The sequence below is a fragment of the Myxine glutinosa genome, chromosome 13 (assembly GCF_964187855.1).
Source record: "Myxine glutinosa chromosome 13, kmMyxGlut1.1, whole genome shotgun sequence".
NCBI lineage: Eukaryota > Metazoa > Chordata > Myxini > Myxiniformes > Myxinidae > Myxine > Myxine glutinosa.
The window spans coordinates 27,448,730-27,472,029 of record NC_136273.1 but is presented as its reverse complement, the minus strand read 5'-3'; the positions used below and the strand labels follow the sequence as shown (position 1 = coordinate 27,472,029).

Here is a 23,300-nt window from a genome sequence, read left to right as displayed (position 1 = left end):
TTGGCAGGAAGATTCCAGAGGTGTATTGTCCAAGCTCGCCGGACCTAATTCGTGGTGCCGCCGCCCGAGGCATCGTCTTCGAAGGTCGCTTATCGGGAGCGCTTCATATCGCCTTCGTCCCCCTTCCCCTTCCCGTCCCAACGTCCCCCACCAGCCATACACCGAACTCACGTCCCATCCCATTCATTCCCTCCCTCCATTGGCATCCCGTCGTTCCCTCTTTTCGAGCCGACTGCGGTCTCCCACCCAAACTTGAGCCCACCCCGTGTCTCCCTTCCCTCGCTCCAGCGCGGCCTCCCGAGCCCGATCCCGCGACGTGTGAGCCCGACCGGAGCGATGCCGCCTCCCGAGTTACTGCTCCACTTGTTGCTTCTCTGGACTTTCGCCGCGACCACAAAAGGTAAACGAACCACCAAAGGTAAACGAACCACCAAAGGTAAACGGACCTCCAGAGGTTTTGCCTCGTACAAACTTTTGTTGCGCTTTGTGTCCGCGCTCTCGTTCGATCAGCGCCTCCGATCGACAAACGCATCTCGGCTCCCATTGACACCCGAATCCTCCCTCTCTCCTTGGACAAACTTTACCCAAACGGCTTTTCTTTTGTTCTCACCGACGGATGGAAAGTTGCCGAAGTCTCGCTCTCGCTTTTCCCTTCTTTCACATTTAATTGTCCCATTTATTTTTTTGCTACTCGCCCGTACTGTGTGTGGCCTCTTATTCTTAGTCTTATCTATGTTCGCCTGCAGTGCCATGCCGGATTCCGTTCCGCGACTCAGCACGCACAGCACGCTTTCTGTCTGCCTCGCTCTTGGGCCGCCTCGTTTCCATGCCATCAGCATGCACAGCACGCACAGCATCAGCACGCACAGCACACTTTCTGTCTGCCTCGCTCTTGAGCCGCCTCGTTTCCACTCCACTCAGCACGCACAGTACGCTTTCTGTCCCCCCCCCCCCCCCCCCCCCCGCTTTCGGGCCACCTAGTGTCCACTCCACCCAGCACGCTACCAGTACGCACAGCACGCTTTCTGCCCCCTTCGCTCTCGGACCGCCTCGTTGCCATGCCATCAGCACGCACAGCACACTTTCTGTACACCCCGCTTTCTGGTTGCCTCGTTTCCATGCCACCATCACTCACAGCACGCTTTCTGTGTGCCCCGCTTTCGAGCCGCCTCGTTTCCATGCCACCAGCATGCACAGCACCAGAAGCACGCACAGTACGCTTTCTGTGTGCCCCGCTCTCGGGCCACCTCGTTTGCATGCCACCAGCACATACAGCACGCACAGCACGCTTTCTGTCTCCCTCGTTCTTGGGCCGCCTCGTTCCCATGCCACGAGCACTCGCAGCACGTTTTCTGTGTTCCCCGCTCTCAGCTACCTCGTTTCCATGGCATCAGCACACACAACACGCACAGCACGCTTTCTGGGTGCTCCGCTTTGGGGCCACCTCGTTTCCATGCCATCAGCACGCACAGCACGCTTTATGTCCGCTTCGCTTTTGAGCCGCCTCGTTTCCACTCCACCCAGCACGCACAGCACGCTCTGTCTGCCTCGCTCTTGGGCCGCCTCGTTTCCATGCCACTTATCACGCATAGCATCAGCACGCACAGCGCCAGCACGCACAGCACGCTTTCTTTCTGGTCCGGTCTCGGGCCGCCTCGTTTCCCCTCCACCCAGCACGCGCAGCACGCTTTCTGTCCTCCTCGCTTTCGATCCGCCTCCTTTCCACTTCATCCAGCACGCCCAGCACGCTTTCTGTCCTCGCTGTCGGGCCACCTCATTTCCATGCCACCAGCACGCACAGCACGCTTTTTGTCCGCCCGGCTCTCGGTCTGCCTCGTTTCCACTATTCGTCCTTCCGTCCAGTCCCAGCGAGTCGCCGTTGAACTTGCAGTTTGATTCCCCGAGCGGTTCCTCTGCCAATCCATCGGTTGCATTCATTGTCTCGCGCGCAATGCACCAGCCCGTTGTGAGGTCCAATTATTTATTATTAAAGGCAGAACTTTTAATAGTTTAATGAAATATATTTGTACAATACGTTTTATCATGATACTCTACTTGCACCTCGATTTGTAAGAGTTGGATGTTGGATTGGATTTGTTTTTGATTGAAACTTTCAAACCAGTGATCCGTGAAGTTTTAGGAACTTAAGTTTTTAAAAGAAGTTAATTCGCTATAATGTGCGACGATCAGGGCGTGTGAATGGTCGGGTTTCTCTGAACAAACACCTTTTAGGCCTCAGTCTGTCGTGCCTCGGATTGAAACTCGAGCCTGAGCGGAACTTGAAGGGACAGGAACGCACAAAGGGCGGATTTGAACAAGAAGGCCGGGTCGGTGCATGGGGGTCTGTGCATGTGGATGGGAAGGAAAGTGGCCGGGGGGGACTGGCGTTGGGGGGCTGGAGGGGGTTGAGTGGATGTCTCCACATGGCAAATGAACGTGAAAGTTAGAGAAGAAAGAAGTATGTGAACGAGACGTAAAATGGATGAAAAGCTTTACAAAGTTTGAGTGTGACATGGACAATCTGACAAAAGAGGCACAACAACGGACGGACGTGTGATGCGGGACTGGAGGTCTGCCAGATGTAAGAGTAATAACTTATTTGATGACGTCCAACTGAATCAAGAAGGCAGACAGGACATCCGGCTTAATTTCTCCGGCAACCGGCAGGACCACGGGTCCTCGGAGTCGATTCGGTCCGGATCCAGACCAAATAGAGGGAGGGAAAAAAATACCCATAGAGGGGAGGAATACGACTGAGATTGAGCATGGAAATTCAGGGTGAAAAGAAAGGGCGGGAAGGGAGGGGGTATGGGGGCACGTGGGGGCTTATCATTTTGCGGAGGAGACTCAGCCTCGCGCCGCAGCTGCCGCGTTTTCCCACGACTTTGAATCCGTAACGAAGGTCCACTCCGCCCGCCCTCTACTCGTCGCCCCCCCCCCCCCCCAAAGCACGGGCGATAACATCTGTTAACAAGCATTGTGTGAGTCCGAGTTACAAACAAACCTCATTATTAACCCGCACAATTGTCGCTCAATCACAGGTAACTTGGGTCTTCTCAAAAAAGTTAAAATCACCATTAAAAACTTTGATTCATGTATCACAATCACAGTCTCATACTCCCTCAAATCTCCCTCTTATGTTTGTTGTTGTACAATCATCTCCAGATTGTGGATCATTATCTGCTTCTCATTCCCGGCGTAACGTCTACCATTCGCGGTGTTTAGGTCGACCTGGATCCTGATCCGAAAGCTTCTGGTGCCCTCTTGCTGCGATGGGCCCCCGTACCACGTGATCCGCAGCCATACACTTGTCTGGTTGCTGATCCGAAAGCTTCTGGTGCCCTCTTGCTGCGATGGGCCCCCGTACCACGTGATCCGCAGCCATACACTTGTCTGGTTGCTGATCCGAAAGCTTCTGGTGCCCTCTTGCTGCAATGGGCCCACGTACCTCGTGATCTGCAGCCATACACTTGTCTGGTTGCTGATCCGAAAGCTTCTGGTGCCCTCTTGCTGCGATGGGGCCCCGTACCACGTGATCCGCAGCCATACACTTGTCTGGTTGCTGATCCGAAAGCTTCTGGTGCCCTCTTGCTGCGATGGGCCCCCGTACCACGTGATCCACAGCCATACACTTGTCTGGTTGCTGATCCGAAAGCTTCTGGTGCCCTCTTGCTGCAATGGGCCCCCGTACCACGTGATCCGCAGCCATACACTTGTCTGGTTGCTGATCCGAAAGCTTCTGGTGCCCTCTTGCTGTGATGGGCCCCCGTACCACGTGATCCGCAGCCATACACTTGTCTGGTTGCTGATCCGAAAGCTTCTGGTGCCCTCTTGCTGTGATGGGCCCCCGTACCACGTGATCCGCAGCCATACACTTGTCTGGTTGCTGATCCGAAAGCTTCTGGTGCCCTCTTGCTGCGATGGGCCCCCGTACCACGTGATCCGCAGCCATACACCTGTCTGGTTGCTGATCCGAAAGCTTCTGGTGCCCTCTTGCTGCGATGGGCCCCTGTACCACGTGATCCGCAGCCATACACTTGTCTGGTTGCTGATCCGAAAGCTTCTGGTGCCCTCTTGCTACGATGGGCCCCCGTACCACGTGATCCACAGCCATACACTTGTCTGGTTGCTGAACCGAAAGAGAAGACTTTGAATCTTCAATATTGATTTTGCACAACGCAGACCTCGTGTGACCTCAAAGTGGAACACGGGGTTTGACTTCAAATCGACCTTCTGCTCCCTCCGTGTGTTCAGATTCTTACTCCGGGTGGAGATTGTTGATCCGTGGTTAATTTTTACATAGTGTCCCTTTCCACTCACCACCTGTGCTCCACTTGTTCGCGACGCTTACCTTCGGTTTTTTTGAAGACGACCCCGTGATGCGTTCATTCGATAGTTGATCCATTCCAAATTTCACTCGATAATCTCATGATACGACTGTTTCCGAGCTTTGTTTGCAAAGGAAATGACCTTCTAGTGGTCCAGGGTGGAAAACTCGGTGCTAATCTCAAACCTACTTGGGGCCTATCTGTAGGCTAGCTCCCTCTCTGTCATGTGAAGGCCGTGCCCCTGAAGATTCCCAACGTTTGATGCCTGTAAGTAAAGGAAATGAGCACAGAAGGTCAATATGGAGAGCAATTTTGGATATCGCGCATACCAGACGTCATTTGATTAGATCCTGAGCACAAGTCCATTTTAAAGCCCCTTTTTGGCATATTAAGGCCTATTTCAGTGTTACCATTTGAGTCTTTCTCCCATGAAGATTCCAAAGTTCCTTATAGTTTTGCGATGTCCGTTATCTGCTACTGTCACTGTATTCCAAATAAAATTAGAGGAATATTCCCTTATGTCCTTGTCCTGTTCCTGGTGTGTGTGTGTGTGTGTGTGTGTGTGTGTGTGTGTGTGTGTGTGTGTGTGTGTGTGTGTGTGTGTGTGTGTGTGTGTGTGTGTGTGTCTTGTGTTGGCTTAACGGTTAAGGTGGCTGACATTGAAATAAAAACAAGTGGGTTGACCTCTGTCCACTTCCTAGGTCGGCAAAACAAGTATTAGCTTACTGGTCACAGGGGCACTGCATCAGTGTCATAGCCGCACTTCAAGAAAATTGATGCAACCAGCAGCCACAGGCTGCATACCAAACAACAACAACAATAACAACAATAACAAGACACGATAATACATACATGTTGGATGTACCCTGACAGGGTTAGCTTCGAGTTAGCATACTTGCCTTGAAGCTGTCAAGTCAAGGTTCGATTACTGACCAAGTCAAGGTTCGATTACTGACCAAGTCGTCAAGGTTTGATTCCTGACTCTGTCAAGGTTCGATTCCTGACCAAGTCAAGGTTCGATTACTGACCAAGTCAAGGTTCGATTCCTGACCAAGTCAAGGTTTAATTCCTGACCAAGTCAAGGTTCGATTCCTGACCCTGTCAAGGTTCGATTCCTGACCAAGTCAAGGTTCGATTCCTGACCCTGTCAAGGTTCGATTACTGACCAAGTCAAGGTTCGATTACTGACCAAGTCAAGGTTCGATTCCTGACCAAGTCATGGTTTAATTCCTGACCAAGTCAAGGTTCGATTCCTGACCAAGTCAAGGTTCGATTACTGACCAAGTCAAGGTTCGATTCCTGACCAAGTCAAGGTTTAATTCCTGACCAAGTCAAGGTTCGATTCCTGACCCTGTCAAGGTTCGATTCCTGACCAAGTCAAGGTTCGATTACTGACCAAGTCAAGGTTCGATTCCTGACCAAGTCATGGTTTAATTCCTGACCAAGTCAAGGTTCGATTCCTGACCAAGTCAAGGTTCGATTCCTGACCAAGTCAAGGTTTAAATCCTGACCCTGTCAAGGTTCGATTCCTGACCAAGTCAAGGATCGATTCCTGACCAAGTCAAGGTTCGATTCCTGACCAAGTCAAGGATGGATTCCTGACCAAGTCATGGTTTAATTCCTGACCAAGTCAAGGTTCGATTACTGACCAAGTCAAGGTTCGATTCCTGACCAAGTCAAGGATCGATTCCTGACCAAGTCAAGGTTTGATTCCTGGCTTGAGTATGAGCTGTCTCCCTAGTGCTTTACAAGTTTGGTGTTGCATCACTGACTATGCCATCTCTAAGATGGGACATTAAGCTAGGTCTCCCACCTGCCACTTGTGGATGATATAGATCCCATGGTGTCTTTCGCAAAGTAGGCCATTGTGTTCCGGCACCTAAACAAATTCCAAATTCATGCCCTAATCATCAGAGGCACATCTGCACCCCCGAGAAATGCTGCAACCAGCAGCCACGTGCTGCACACAAATGAATGAATGAACATACAGTACCTTCAGAAAGTATTCACACCCCTTCACTTTTTTCACGTTTTGTTATGTTACAGCCTGAATTTAAAATGGATTAAAATGAGATTTTTTTTGTCACTGATCAACACATAATACGCCATAATGTCAAATTGGAATTTTTTTTCAGAAATTTTTACAAAATAATTAAAAATGAAAAGCTGAAATGTCTTGAGTCAATAAATATTGAACCCCTTTTCTATGACACTCCAAATTGAGTTCAGGTGCATCCAATTTCCTTTCATCATACTTGAGATGTCTCTACAACTTGAACGTTGATTGGAATCCACCTGTGGTCAATTCAATTGATTGGACATGATTTAGAAAGAAACAAACCTTTCTATGTAAGGTCCCACAGTCAGAGCAGAAATTGTCCGTAGAACTCTGAGATAGAATTGTGAGGAGGCATAGATCTGAAGAAGGGTTTAAAGCATATTTCTAGATTGTTGAAACTTCCCAAGAGACATTAAGCTCCATCATTAGGAAATGGAAAGAATCGGGAACTATCCAAACGCTTCCTAGAGCTGGCCGTCCGACCAAACTGAGCACCCGGGCAAGAAGGAGCTTGGTTAGAGAGGTCACCAAGTACCTAATGACCACTCTGACAGAACTACAGAGTTCCTTGGCTGAGATGGGAGAACCTGCCGGAAGGAAAACAGTCTCTGCAGCACTTCACAAGTGTAGGCTTTATGGGAGAGTGACCAGACGGAAGCCACTCCTGAGAAAAAGTCACATGACAGCACGCCTAGAGTTTGAAAAAGGCACATGAAAGACTCTGAGAGCATGAGGCAAATAGTCTGTGGTCTGATGAGACGAAAATTGAACTCTTTGGCCTGAATGCAAAGTGCTAGTCTGGCGGAAACCGAGCACAGCTCATCATCCATCTAACACCATCTCAACCGTGAAGCATGGTGGTGGCAGCATCATGCTATGGGGATGTTTTTCAGCAGCAGGTACTGGGAGACTAGTAAGGATAGAGGGAACAATGAATGGAGCCAAATAAAGGCAAATCCTTGAGGGGAACCTGCTTGAGAGTGCAAAAGACCTGAGATTGCAGCAAAGACTTACGTTCCAACAGGACAATGACCCCAAGCATACAGCCAAAGCAACACTGGAATGGCTTCAGAACAAGAATGTGAGAGTCCGTGAGTGGTCCAGCGAAAGCCCAGAATTAAATCGTATTTTGAGAATCTGTGGAAAGACTTCAAGATTGCTGTTCGCCAATGCTCCCCATCCAACTTGACAGAGCTTGAGCAAATCTGCAAGGAAGAATGGGAAAAACTCCACAAATCCAGATGTGCAAATCTGATACAGACAAACCCAAGAAGACTCAAAGCTGTAATCACTACCAAAAGTGCTTCTATGAAGTATTGACTCAGGGAGTTGAATACTTATGGAAATTAGATATTCCTGTATTTCATCTTCAATAAATTTGTAAAAAATTCGGAAAACATGTTTCACTTTGTCATTGTGGGGTATTTTGTGTAGATCAGTGACAAAAAATGTAACTTTAATCCATTTTAAATTCAGGCTGCAACACAACAAAATGTGAAAAGGTCAAGGGGTGTGAATACTTTCTTTAGGCACTGTATGTGTGTTTCTTAATTTTCATGTGCATGAAAGAACAATCTCAGGAGATAGAGGGGTGTAAATTGAAAAAATGAAAGGGGAAACGTGCCGAATTTATTACTTTTTTCTGTTTGTGTATTTATTGTGTGTGTATCTTTTTTTAAAGCTTTCAATTCTAATTGGTGTGTATGCCAATCTGCACGATCTTAGAACATGCTCCTTGCACACGACAGACCAGCGTGAAGGAACTTGCGTAAAGGGCATGCGACAGACTGACAGACTAAGGATGAGTCCTGTTTTAAATTGGATATTAGTTATGGTAAAACTAAGGGATAAGGACATAAGTCCTCCAGAGCAAGTCACTGCAGTAAGCGAGACACCATCCTTAAACCCATTGTGCCATTTTGAAATGAGGATGGTTCATTTTAAAAGATCCCCAGGTACACAAGGTACAAGAACATACAAGAAACTTGGAGCATATGGAGGCCATTTGACGCATCATGGATGCACTCTATCAGCACCACATTAACTCAATCGATCAGTTTATAGACTTAGTTGCATGAGTAGGAGGAGTAGGAGAGTACTCTTCTTCTTCTTTCTCTGCTTCTTCTTCTTCTTCTTCTTCTTTCGTATGCAGCACAAGGTTGCGGGGTAACATCATTAACTACTGATGGCACAATGCCTTCTGTATGTTAAGGCAGGAATTTGTAATTTGTTGAGGGTGCTGGTGATAGCTCGTGAAGGACATCGTGGGATCTTTCACGTCCACCAACTAATACCGGAGTAGGAGTGGTAGCAGGAAGAGAAGGAGGAAGAGGAGTAATAATTAGGTGAAGATGAGTGGGGGAGGCCCAGGAACATCAAGTGTGTATGTGCGTATATATATACATACTAGCTTGGTGAGGCGAGCGCCGTTTCTGAGGAACGGGCTTATTTTAGCTGAGGATAATGACTGTACCTGAGTTGTTGTGTTGTCATGATTTACACTAATCATAATACAAACAATTTTTTTGCACAAATTTATTTGTAGTGTTTGTGATATTACATTTTTATAAGCAATTTAGGTTGAAGATTTAGGTTGAAAAAATATATAAAATCCAAAAAAGAACCCCTCAGCAAATACATACGGGAGGGGTAGGTGCAGACTGAAAGTTTGGGACGATTACACCTCACCACCACGTAATTCAAAACACCTCACCACCACGTAATTCAAAACACCTCACCACTACGTAATTCAAAACACCTCACCACTACGTAATTCAAAACACCTCACCACCACGTAATTCAAAACACCTCACCACCACGTAATTCAAAACAACTCACCACCACGTAATTCAAAACACCTCACCACTACGTAATTCAAAACACTTCACCACCACGTAATTCAAAACACCTCACCACTACGTAATTCAAAACACCTCACCACCACGTAATTCAAAACACCTCACGGCCACGAAATTAAAAACACCTCACCACCACGTCATTTAAAAACACCTCACCACCAAGTAATTCAAAACACCTCACCACCACGTAAATCAAAACACCTCATCACCAACTAATTCAAAATACCTCACCACCACATAATTCAAAACACCTCACCACTACGTAATTATAAATACCTCACCACCACGTAATTCAAAACACCTCACCACCATGTGATTTAAAAACACCTCACCACCATGTGATTTAAAAACACCTCACCACCACATAATTCAAAATACCTCACCACCACGTGATTCAAAACCACCACAACGTTATTAAAAACACTTCACAACCACGGAAACAAAAGTTTGAGGGAGTCGTTAAGTGACAACACAGACACTGCCCAGATGTGTAGATATATAGATAAATGACTGTACCCGAGTTGCCGTTTTGTCATGGTTTAAACCAATCATAATTCAAACAATTATTTTGCACGAATGTATTTGTAATATACGTGATATCACATTTTATAAACAATTGAAGTTGAAAACTTAAGTTGAAAGAAAAAAAAATTCCCGAAAAAATTCCCAAAAAATAAAAATAAAATTGGAAAGTTTTTCAAAAAAATATACCCTTAGGACATACCGACGGGAGAGATATGTGCATACCACAAGCTTGGTACAATTTCACAAAAGTTTGAGAAAGTAGTTCAGTGACAAGACAACACAACACAACACAGACACTGCACAAATATATAGATACAGTCACGTGAAAAAGTAAGTACACCCCATGTAAAGTTTTGACTTTTTCAACATATTTCAACATACAGCTATTTGATCTTCATCTATCTATAATTCCAGTAATCTCTGTCTGTACGTTTGTACGTTTGTCTGTGACCGCTGTTTCTCGACAACCACGGGTCCGATATACTTTTAACTTGCCAGGTATATTGCTGGGGACCCGAGGATGTGCCTTTTCAAGTTTTCATATTAATCGGACAATTACTTACCGAGCTATGTCCAAAAAACGATTCAACCAATCAGAGAGCAGCGAACTATCGCGTGTGCCGAACGTGGCGGACACACTCTGCCTCGGATGGCACATTTGAGAGCGTATTCATTTATTTCACGTTTGCAAACTATGTTGGCGTTAAACTATGTTTTACAACTAATAAAAACGAATTTGCGATTCATTCGCTTTCCTGCGCGTTTGTGCACGCGATGGCGATTTCTTTACCAAACTCCGGAAGCCGTTCGCTTTGGACCAAACCATTGCATGTAAATAGAGGGGGGGGATTGTCACCACTCGCAAGCCGTTCGCTTTGGACCAAACCATTTCATGTAAATAGAGGGGGGGGATATAATTTTAGATATAGATATAGTACGGGCATGCCCTAGTCTATCTATAATTCCAGTAATCTCTGTCTGTACGTTTGTCTGTGACCGCTGTTTCTCGACAACCACGGGTCCGATATACTTTTAACTTGCCAGGTATATTGCTGGGGACCCGAGGATGTGCCTTTTCAAGGTTTCATATTAATCGGACAATTACTTACCGAGCTATGTCCAAAATACGATTCAACCAATCAGAGAGCAGCGAACGATCGCGTGTGCCGAACGTGGCGGACACACTCTGCCTCGGATGGCACATTTGACAGCGTATTCATTTATTTCACGTTGGAAAACTATGTTGCCGTTAAACTATGTTTTAATAAAGTTTTAAAACTAATAAAAACGAATTTGCGATTCATTCGCTTTCCTGCGCGTTTGTGCACGCGATGGCGATTGCTTTACCAAACTCCGGAAGCCGTTCGCTTTGGACCAAACCATTTCATGTAAATAGAGGGGGGGGATATAATTTTAGATATAGATATAGTACGGGCAATGCCCTAGTCTATCTATAATTCCAGTAATCTCTGTGTGTCTGTGTGTCTGTGTGTTTGTCTGTGACCGCTGTTTCTCGACAACCACGGGTCCGATATACTTTAAACTTGCCAGGTATATTGCTGGGGACCCGAGGATGTGCCTTTTCAAGGTTTTAAATTAATCGGAGAAGTACTTACCGAGCTATGTCCAAAAAACGCTTCAACCAATCAGAGAGCAGCGAGCTATCACGTGTGCCGAACGTGGCGATCAGACTCTGCCTCGGACGGCACATTTGACAGCGTATTCATTTATTTCACGTTGGAAAACTATGTTGCCGTTAAACTATGTTTTAAAACGAATTCAAACTGCGATTAAATTAAAACGATTCATCGTAACTGCGATTTGCGAACTTCCGGACAGTGAAGACTTCACTTCCGGCAGCCAATCACAGAACGCTTTGTTGCGTAGGCGTGGCCGATGTGAGACGAGCGGAGCTGAGCGCGTTACGAGCTGACCGCCATTACGGTACGTAATTCGATTTCTTATGCGCATTATTTCTCCCAATTCAGTCAGAGCGAAGGGCGGAAGCGAAGAGCGTTGTTTTTTTTGTTTACGGGCGTACGGGCGGGGTAGAGCGTACGGGTAGCGTTTTTTTTTTTTTTTGGCAAGGAACGGGCACCCACGTACGGGCAATGCCCTAGTTTCAACAATATTGATAGATAAAGGTGATATAATATAACAAATATCATGAAACATTTACATTTTGTAGTCCATTGTATAATTTAAATAAATATAAATGCAAATTTCGCATTTGGAAAAAGTAAGTACACCCTTGGCTCTAAAAGGTGGTATTGCCCCCTTTGGCAGAAACAACCTCAAGTAGGCGTTTCTTATAACTGTCTATGAGCCTCTGACATCGACTGGGAGATATTTTGCCCACTCCTCCATGCAGAATTCTTTCAGCTGTGCGATGTTTGAGGGGTTTCTTGCATGCACAGCTCGTTTCAAATCCCCCCAAACATCTCGATGGGATTTAGATCCGGGCTTTGACTTGGCCATTCCAGAACCCTCCATTTCTTTCTTTTCAGCCATTCCTTGGTGGATTTACTGGAATGTTTAGGGTCATTGTCATGTTGCAATGCCCACCTTCGGTTGAGCTTCAACTCTCTGACAGATGGTCTCACATTATCCTCAAGCTCCCTCTGGTACAATGAATAATTCATCGTGGATTCTATGATGGTGAGCTGCCCAGGCCCCGATACAGCAAAGCTGCCCCAAACCATAATATTTCCACCACCATGCTTTACAGTTGGTATCAGGTTCTTGTGGTCAAATGCTGTCTTTGGTTTTCGCCAAACATGTCTTCTGGTACTGTGGCCAAAGAGCTCAACCTTTGACTCATCTGTCCAGAGCACATCTGTCCAGAGTCCAGAAGTGCTGGTCTTTGCCTTGGTGTTCATTGGCAAACTTTAGTCTTGCCCTGATGTTCTTTCTGGACAGCAAAGGTTTCCTCCTGGCACACCTCCCATGTCGATCAAATTTGTGCAGCCTCTTTCTAATGGTAGACTCGTGCACTTTGACATCAACAGTGGCAAGAGCTACCTGTAGGTCCCGTGATGACATTCTGGGGGTTCCTAGAGACTTCTTTCAGCATCTTGCGGTCTGCTCTTGGGCTGAACTTGCTGGGGCAGCCAGGCCTGATCAAGTTGGCAGTTGTCTGGCATCTTCTCCACTTTTAGATTATCTTCCAGACAGTCGAATGATTGATTTCAAATTGTTTGGAGATCTTTTTAAATCCCTTCCCAGACTCGTAGGCATCTATAACCTTCTTTCTGAAGGCCTCAGAGAGCTCTTTTGATCTAGGCATGGTGACGCCGCACACTTCAACAACAAAGAGCAAACCAAACTGAATGTCTGAGGTTTAAATAAGACAGGTTCCTCCAAGATCCTCTCTAACGATGTTCTAATCATTTGCACCTGAGCTGGTGCACCTGATTCTAATTTTAGGTATTTGAAGTAGTGATAAATGTAGGGGTGTACTTACTTTTTCCACATGCGAAATTTGCATTTATGTTTATTTAAATTATACAATGGACGACAAAATGTAAATGTTTCATGATATTTGTTATATGATATCACCTTTATCTATCAATATTGTTGAAATGAAGATCAAATAGCTGTATGTTGAAATATGTTGAAAAAGTCAAAACTTTACATGGGGTGTACTTACTTTTTCACGTGACTGTATATATATTTCGCAAGGCTAACCTAACCTATACGCAAGGCTAACCTAACCTATACGCAAGGCTAACCCCCGCTCTAGTGGGGAAAATGGCCTGAAAACGATCATTCATTCATTCATTCATTCATATGACTGCCTGTAAATTTCAGGAAAAGTTGCTTTAGTGTTCAAAATATATTTTGCACTTGGGGAAAACCAAATTCAATCCAAGTGTAAGGCCAGTGGACCTCTTCTGCAGATACCTCCATCCAGGGGTTCAAGCAGGCTGCGTCATCCCCCATCCCTACCCTTGATATTTTCTACTCCTATCAACCCTATCTAACCCATTCCTGTTTGTTGCAGGTTACTGTGTTTCCTCACAATGGTCCATGTCTTTCGCTGTTCATGCATCCCCTGCTTGCTTTGTCCACCTGTGGTTCTATGGTCATGACGTTGCCTTGTTACCCTCCGTCGTCTCGCTCTTCCATGAGCCTCGATCTTGTATAGAAAACTTAAACACTCTTCAGCAGGTGTATCTGGCAGAAAGTTTGCACCCTGTAAAACATCCCTCTTCTGTCATTTACAAACTATTAAGTTAGATATTTTCTTTATATGATTCCTTGAGCCACACAATTAAATGTGATGAATGAGGAGCCATCTATTTATTATGTACACAGACGTGATGGAATCTTTCGACCCCCTCCTCCCCCACATGTTCTGTAACTGCCCTTTTTTCTCTTCGATCCCTCTTCTCCTTTTGTCCTCCCAAACATCCTTTCTTTCTCCCCACTCCTCCCACACTCTACCTTCTCTCTACACTCTGTCCTGTCATCCTCCCTCCTCCTCCTTTTCTTAATTTACATTTTCTTCAATACATCACCACTGCCTATGAGTATACAATACAAAGATGGCCCGTTGTACAAGTGTGCAAGCTTCCGCATCAATGCCATTCCAATGTATTTTAACCTTGGGACAATGCATTTTGAGACGTGTTCTTTTGTGCAGACAGACATGTTCTACACGTTGGCTTTCAGAAGGAAAAATGTGATCATGTTCAACACCTATTTTCATATGTAATCAACTCAGAGGTTATAAATGAGGGGAAAAAAAGTTTTTGTAAGTTTCCTTGACTGTTTGAATTTTTTAGATACAAAGTCAGGGCTCTTGGAAGAGCGAGAACACAAAACGGATCAGGATGCAACAGAACAAAAGGAACAACAGAAAGAGAGGGGGAAATGTCAACAGCAGGGCTGAGGGACAAAATAGACAGACACGGACAAACTGAGGATGTGTATTGTGTATGGGCATGAGGGTTAAGGGAGGACACAGTGGGTGGAGAAGATAGATACAGGAGCAAACTCCCAGGAAGGAAAAAGTGGACATTTGGAAGGAGGAGGGCTTGGTGGGGGGGGGAGGGGGTTGCGTTAATGGGGGTATAAAAGATCATGGCTTTGGATTGGGGGTGATCTGAGATGGTGGTGAGGGAAGAATGAGATTGAAGAGAATGGGGAAGTGAAAAAAGAGGCGTGGAAAATGTGTGGAAAAAGAGGAACAAATGGGTGGAGGTGAGCGAGCAGTGATCCTGGATTTTGGGAGTTTTAGTGGAAGTGGATTGCTGGTGGACCATATGCTCCCTGCAGAAACCTAAAGGGAGGAACAAAGTATAGAAAGGTCAGAGAGTGCAAGACCAGAAAGGAGGCGGTACAAGACATGGAGAGACCACCGACCTGTCTGCGATGGAAAAGCGATAGGCCCATAGACTCAGCTTAATCGCAGGAGATTCCAATCACTCGGCCATATACGGCACTACACTCCTCCCCCCTTAAGTCACATAGTCTTTCAAATTTGCTGGTCGCACATTGCGTCTCGAAGAAACACGTGGGCATTGAGCCGTGGACACGACCGGCGACGGTGAGGCATTGGAAACAGATGACGGCTCCCCACCAGACACCATACTAGGCTCAACCAAAACCTGAGGAACGTCCACACTATTCTCACTGCCAGGAACATCTGGCTCCACAGATGGATGGGCAGCTGGCCGAAAAGTAGTCACGGGCACCTCAATGGATGAGGACACATCGCACGGCGGAACGGAATTGGTTGTGTGTGAATGACCAGACCCGCGAGCGAACTATTGATTCACATGACGTTTCCAGATACGCCTGGCCGAAGTCCGAACAAGGTAGTTAGCAGGACCGAAAACTCGGACCACAATTGCCGGCACCCATTTCTGTCGGTGTACATAGTCCCCTGCCAAAACTGGCTGGTCCACCGTGAATGAACGAACATTGGTCGCCGTAACAACTTCAGGTACACCAGGTCGAAGCAAATCCAGGCGTCACCGCAACTGTCGGCCATACATGCGGAATGCAGGCGTTTCCAGCGTTTTAGAATGCACTGAATTACGATAGACATGCAAAAATACATCAACCCTACTCTGCACAGATCGAACCGCTTGGCCTCTACGCAAGGCACGTTTCAATACTTTATTTTTTTTTTGTATACAAGATCGAGGCTCATGTAAGAGCTAACATTGATCACAAAAAGACAAACTGACATAAAATATAAAGCATATGACAAAGGGAGCGGGAGGGGGAGAGAGGTGGAAGCACACAAGTACAACATTTGAGAGCAGGGACATTGGGAGATCTGTAGGAGGGAGAGGGCTTGGAGGGAGAAGGCATGGGAAGGGGGAGGGGGTGAGAGGTAAAAAAAACACTTGGATACTGCTAGGACTTCCAGGAAAGAAGTCGGTATTTCAAAAAATTGGATCTGGGGTGAATTAATGGGGGTAGAAAAGATCAAGGTTTTGGATAAGAGATGGTGGTGAACAGCTGTTTTAAAGACCTGGAGGGAGGAGTGTAATTGAAGAGAGTGAGGGAGTTTGTTCCAGAGGCGGGAGTAAAGATGAATGAAAGAGTGAAGGTGAATAGAGTGTCTAGATTTTGGCAGTTGAACGATAAGAGGGTTGCTGGCAGATCTTGTGTGACCTGTAGGAATATTTGGGGGACAGAGTACAGACAGAGCTGGGGGAGCAAGGCCGGAGAGGAGTCGGTAGAAGAGAGGAAGACCTCCAACCTGCCTATGGTGAGAGGGTGAAGGTTTTATCATCAAATTTTCAACAAAGCTTTATTATGAGTAGATGGAGAAGGCAAATTAATCATTTTGTTAAAAGGTCAAAAATCAGTCGGTATAAGACAGAAAGACCACCAACCTGCCTGCGGTGAGTGAGTGAAAGGCCCTCGGAGTTTGCTTCATCGCGGGAGATTCCAATGATTCTGAAAGCTGTGGTTTCAACAGCGTGAAGCCGAGCAAGGTGTGAGGCAGGAGCACCAGCCCAGTGGGGGGAACAGTATTCCATTGAGCTGCGGATGAAAGCCTTTTTATGTGGTGAGGAGCTCAGGTGTTCCAAGGAAGGACTTAGATGACGGAGGATGCCCAGTGGTTGACTAGGTTTGGAGGACAGCTTGGAAATGTGGTTTTCCCAGGAAATATCATGGCAGATAGTGAGACCCCAAAGCTTGAGTGACAGAACTTCTTGGAGAGGATTGTTGAGAAAGTAGATGAGAGGGTTGTGCAGTCGGTCTTTTCTGAGAGACATCGTAAGAGTGTGAGATTTGTCAGGATTGAAAGACATGTTCCACTTGTTTGACTATTCTGTGATTTTGTCCAGGTCTGCAGAGAGTGAGGAGGCTGCAGACTGCCGATCTGAGGGATGAGGTATGGAGCAGCAGAGAGTGTCGTCATCAACAAAGATATAGAGAGGATTTCCAGAGAGTCAGAGAGATCATTGATGAAGACCAAAAAACTCACAAGGCCCAGAACACTGCCTTGGGGAACTCCAGCCTGAACAGGAATGGGAGATGAGAGAATTCCATTCAGGGCCACACTTTGACTACAACCAGAGAGGAAGTCTGCAAGCCATGCGTGGAGATTTCCATGGATACCATAGGAGGAGAGTTTGGTGTGCAGAGCGGGGTGCCAGACCGTATCGAAGGCACGTGATATGTCAAGGGAGACAGCTCTGATTTCCTTTTTGGCATTAAGGACCTCCATCCATTGTTGAGACAGCAGAAGCAGCATGTCCAGAGTAGAATGACCTGGTCTGAATCCAAATTGATGATCCGAGATCAAGCCATTGGAGAAGAGGAAGGATTTGATGTCAGAAGCGATGATTGATTCCATGACCTTGCTGATTATTGGGAGCAGGCTGATTGGTCTGTAGTTGCAGGGATCTGTTTTTGCACCTTTTTTGTGTAAAGCGGTAATGTTGGCTGATTTCCAAGCAGATGGCAGATGACCTTGAGCAAAAGAGAGGGTGAAGAGAACAGAGACAGGGTGATATATAGAGTGGCAGAGTAGGATTTTAGGACCCATGGGCTGAATTGCAGAATCTTAATCAGGTCCAGTTAAAGAATCAGAGTCGAGGTTTGACACATGTCGCCTGTATGATGGTGCTGACCATGCGATTTCCAACTCTATCCGCCTGGTCACTATCAGAGGTATAACTCGTATGGTCCTTCTTTGACAAATTTTTTGTCATTTTTTTTCAATTTGTATTTTCATTCAATTTTGAATTCAATTCATTCAATTTTTCATTTTGACAAATTAAACAAACAAATTTGACTTTGACAAATGACTCAGCCGGGCCATTGTAGCTGGGTGGTAAGGCGCCGACCTCAGGTGTTTAATACCATTAACACACATGAACACAGCAAATACCTCAGATACAAACTGCAAACCATTATCAGAAACTAAAATCTCCAGAACCCTCTTGTTAGCAAACAATACTGCGCAGATGCTCCACTATGTTCTCTGCCAAGGTGGACTGCATTATAGCTACTTCTGGCCACTTTGAGTAAGCGTCGATCACCACCAGAAACATGCGACCCATGACTGGCCCAGCAAAATCTACATGAAAGCGCTGCCACGTTCTATCAGCAGACGGCCATAACAATGACACACGTGAGGCTCTATCAGCATCAGTTTGACACGTATCACATGTTTTTACCGTCCGCTCGATGTCCGCATCAAGCCTGGGCCACCACAACAAACTCCGGGTGAAACTCCGTTTTGACCATACCGAGATGACCCTCATGCAACTCATTGAGACAGCACTGAATGACCATCTTCATGCCCCAAATTACACAACCTTGAGCTGAAGACAGCTCGGACGTCCGTGATACATATGGAGCATATTCTGACGTCGAGGGCAACTCGCGACAAGAACCTGACAAAACAACGTGCGCAACACGTGACAGCACAGTATCACGGCGAATGGCAGCGGCCACTTCCGCAGCGATTACCGGACCAGATAAAATCTGTTCCAACATGAACACCTCGACCTCATCCGCAGGTTCGGCACCGGCCTTTGTAGACGGCAATCGAGAGAGGCCATCACAGGTAGCGTGCCATTCGGAAGCACGAAATTTGATTTCATAGTCATACGCACTGAGGACAAGATGCCATCTCTGTAGTCGAGCAGCGGTAGTGACTGGAATGCGTTTCTGAGGATTAAACAAGAACTGAAGCAGCTGATGATCCGTTTGTAGGAAAAAATGCCGACCTATCAAGTACTGCCGAAATTTCCATCATGTCCCAAACCAAACTCAGCGCTCCACGCTCAATCTGAGCATAGTTCTGCTCTGTTGCTGTCAGAGCACGTGACGCAAAACACACCGGACGCTCAGTCCCATCACTCATTACCTGAGACAAGACGGCACCGATGCTGTACTACGAGCTGTCACACGCCAGAATGAGAGGACGTGTAGGTTCATAATGTGTGAGTACTGTGTCTGCAGTAAGGCTATCTTTGACTCGTTCGAATGCTGCTTGTTCCTTCGAATTCCACCTCCAACGGACATCGCGACACAGCATGCGAGTCAGCGGAGCAAGCTCAGTGCTCAGGTTGCTGACAAACCTCTGGTAATACTGAGCAAGCCCAATGAAGGAACGAAGCTGAACTTTGTCCCTTGGGCTGAGCATGTCGGCTCTTGCGTCAACTTTCTGGGGGGCTTTTGACAGCCCCTCTGGGGTGTTGACATGCCCCAGGTACTCCACTCGCTTCTGAAAGAATAAGCATTTGTCCTTGGTCAAGCGAAGGCCATGAGCAGATAACTTAGACATCACCTTGTCAATGTTTTCAATATGTTGTTCGGCCGTGGCGCCCTCAATGAGGATGTCATCCAAGTAGCATTGTGCAGGTAAGTCGGTACAAAGAAGATCCATCGCGTTCTGCCACATTGCCGGAGCTGAAGTGATCCCGAAACAAAGACGGGTATACTGGTACATACCCTGACACGTATTGACGGAAAGGAGGTGACGATCCTCCGGCGCGATCTCAAGACGAAAGTACGCATTACACAAATCCGACTTTGTGAAGTACCGACTCCCCACCAACTTTGAATATATCTCGTCAATGGATGGCAGTGGATACTGCTCCATGCAGAGGTTGGGGTTAACAGTCGCTTTAAAATCACCACACAGGCGGATACCTCCATTCTGTTGAAGCACTGTGACCACGGGCATTGCCCACTCAGAGTGCTCCACCGGTTCAATGACGCCAATCTTTTCCAATCGATCGAGCTCCGCTTTGACCCGATCGCGAAGGGGATATGGCACCGGTCGAGGCTTACAGAATCGCATACTGACACCCTCCTTCAGGTGTAGGTGACCTTGAGCACGTTTGAGCTTCCCAAGTTCAGGCTTGAATATAACTTGGTGTTTCTCCAAGATCCCCTCCAAGCGCGAAGCAGACGGAAATGACGTATGGACACTGTAAATGTATTCCCAATCCAGACGAATGCTGTGCAACCAATCACGACCAAGGAGAGATGGTCCAGAACCATCAACCACATGCAGGGGCAACACCACTTGCTGGTCCCGATAATGAACCAATACATCCATCAAGCCTAATGGCTTTATCATCTCCCCTGTGTGAGTACGAAGGGTAGTGTGTATCGAGTCTAACGCCGGACAACCCAACTGATGCCAGATCCGTTTACTCATGAGACTGACTGATGCCCCGGGATCCAATGTGAAGTTGACTGGCCTGCCATTCACACTGACAGCCACCACAAAGGGGGTGATTCACAGCTGACGTCATCGGAAACACACCCTGTTGATCAAACTCACTGCCAGCCCTGACCATATCAACTGATGACGGTGCACCGCCCCGATAGACCATCCGCACATGGCCTGTCTTACCACACCGGGAACACACCGCATTACCCGGGAGGAAGAAGAAGAAGAAGTTCCCTGATCCGCCGACCCAGTTGGAGAATTGCGAGCACGTGACCCTTCAGCAGCTATGGCATTAACAGCAGAGTCCTCCCCAACAACGGCGTGAACATCCTTTCTAGCTTGTTCCACAACAGCCGCAGTTTCAACCGCTTTAGCAAATGGAACCTCTTCAAACGTTATCCGTAAAATTGACGTGACCATCTTCTCATCTCGCAACCCCGCGATAAAACGATCCTTCAATATTTGTGATTGTTCATCGTCACCAAAACGACAATCCCCCGCCAGATGCTTGAGCCTGGCCACAAAATCAGCTACACTCTCATCGGGAAACCGAACCAGGTTGTCAAACTCGTACCGCGATAACTGTGGTGACTTGCCAGGTTTAATGTGGTCGTGCAGCGTCTTCACTATGGACTCGTAGGTAACAGCATCATCCGCAAATGGCAAATGGAAAACCTCTGCTGAGAGGGACAATAGAAGAATTGCTTTCTGCTTCTCCGCCTCAACAATGTCGTTAGCGATGAAATAAAAACTCAGCTGCTGCGCAAAAGTTCAAAGTTGTCCCCAGCATACTCCGGGACCTTTCCATACGATGCAGCCATGGTCCGAAAAATCCTCTTCGCCAATTGTAATGTCTTTGTTACAAAGATGCGGACACATGGAGAGGATCAAGCGCCATCTTTATTCCAGGCAACGGCAACACAGGCCTCACTCGGCCCCGCCCACAGCGGCCTCCCTCGGCCCCGCATACAGCGGCCTCACTCGGCCGTAAACGGCACGACACAGAGTAAAGTGAAAGGCAGCGGTGCCACTCCAGAGGGGAGAGTAGTACTCCATCAAACTGCAGATGAACGCCTTTTAGGTGGTAAGACTTCAGGTGTGCCAAGGAAGGACTTTGCTTGATGGAGCATGCCCAGTCGGTGACTGGCTTTGGACTGAACAGTTTAAGTTTGAGTCAGTTTGAGTGACTGAACTTCCTCAAGAGAATTGTTAAGAGAGTAGATAGGGGTGGACAGATGGTCCTTTCAGAGATAGAGTGAGAGTGTGAGATTTCTCAGGATTGAAAGACTTATTCCAAGTGTTTGACCAGCTTTTGATTTTGATCAAGGTCTGAGAAGAGGGAAGAGGCTGCTGCCTGTCTATCTGAAGAATGAGGGATGTCATGGCAGATGGTGGAGTTATCAGCAGAGATAAAAGAGGATGAAGTTTATTTCTGTCTCTCCAATAGGATGGTTCACTTTTTGCTTTGTCTGCCATTGAAACTTCCTTTCTTCATGAATGTGTTGGCATTTGTGAGTTTTGCAAGCCTTTGTGTGGGGTAATTATGACTACTACAGTTCACCTATATATGCTTGTGCAACTGATTGCCATGGCTGCTTTTACAGACTACCCCGCCATGGCTGCAATTATTGAACAACAGCAATGTGAAGTCCAGTAGTAAATGCGAAATGGTACATATGAAAGGAACTCAGTGTTTGTTGTTTGCTATGTGCTGTTGTTTGTTTTGAACAGCATTGTGTCATATTTCTGGAATATCAGTTTCGATTTGTCATTGCAACTTGTAATGCAATGTGAATAGTGCATGAAAAAGATTGGCAAAAACGATTTTTGGGGAATTTTTTCCCCCATTTTCTAAGGTGTCTAAAGTGTCTTAAGAGTCTTAAAGGGGTATATAAAGGGTTGAAGGGGCTAAAAGGTGCAAGGACTAAGGAGTGTAAAGGGTCCAACGGTCTAATGGGCCTACAGTGTATATATATATATATATCTATATAATTATAAAATTGAAATCTTGCGTGTTTGTGTGTAACATTCGATCGGTCCGGGGGCGTGGCTTACCCCTTTGAGAGAGTAGTAATATCCACCATTTTATTAACTCGCATAGCTTTGAGGCCTGTTTTGTAGGCCCGTGGTGTCTTGCTCTCTCTCCCAGCTTTATTTCAAATCAAATTCGATATATCGTTTCATTTTTCACAGTCGCTAACATAGTTTTAGACTCGGTTGAAAAAAAACGGGAAGAAAATCGCGCCACGTTGATATACGAAAATACACCGCCTAAAATAACAGGCATACAGTATATATCTTCGTTATTTCATTCAACATTATTACCCGGAAGTAAAATATGTTTCAGGAAATTACCGAGAGATATTTCTTCGATTTTTTTTATTATTTATATGCGCATACACTTTAAATAGGTTTATTTGAAATCTTTAATTTTCACAATGTAATTTATTTGTCATTTGATGATCGGCAAAAATATGTTTCAGGAAATTACCGAGAGATATTTCTTCGATTTTTTTTATTATTACCGCTTCCATCTGATTTCATTTTTATCGATGGTTTTAGACTCGGTAAAAGAAATAATTGAGAACATTCACGCACCCACGGGAAATTGCAGAGATATATTTTTAAAATCGCGCCACGTTGATATACGAAAATACACCGCCTAAAATAACAGGCATACAGTATATATCTTCGTTATTTCATTCAACATTAATACCCGGAAGTAAAATGTTTCAGGAAATTACCGAGAGATATTTCTTCGATTTTTTTATTATTTATATGCGCATACACTTTAAATAGGTTTATTTGAAATCTTTAATTGTCACAATGTAATTTATTTGTCATTTGATGATCGGCAAAACGATAGC

The 23,300-nt window shown here is 46.1% G+C and overlaps 1 protein-coding gene across 1 annotated transcript in view; it reads left to right on the top strand.

Moving 5' to 3' along the window:
• Positions 1-220: 220 nt before the first annotated feature.
• The window catches only part of NOTCH1 (notch receptor 1), a 127,764-nt gene continuing 104,684 nt past the window's right edge, over positions 221-23,300 (top strand). Inside the window, exon 1 of the mRNA XM_068134051.2 lies at positions 221-400. Within this exon, the coding sequence (XP_067990152.2) occupies positions 337-400 (64 nt within the window). The 5' untranslated portion in view covers positions 221-336. The remainder of the gene's footprint in view (positions 401-23,300) is intronic.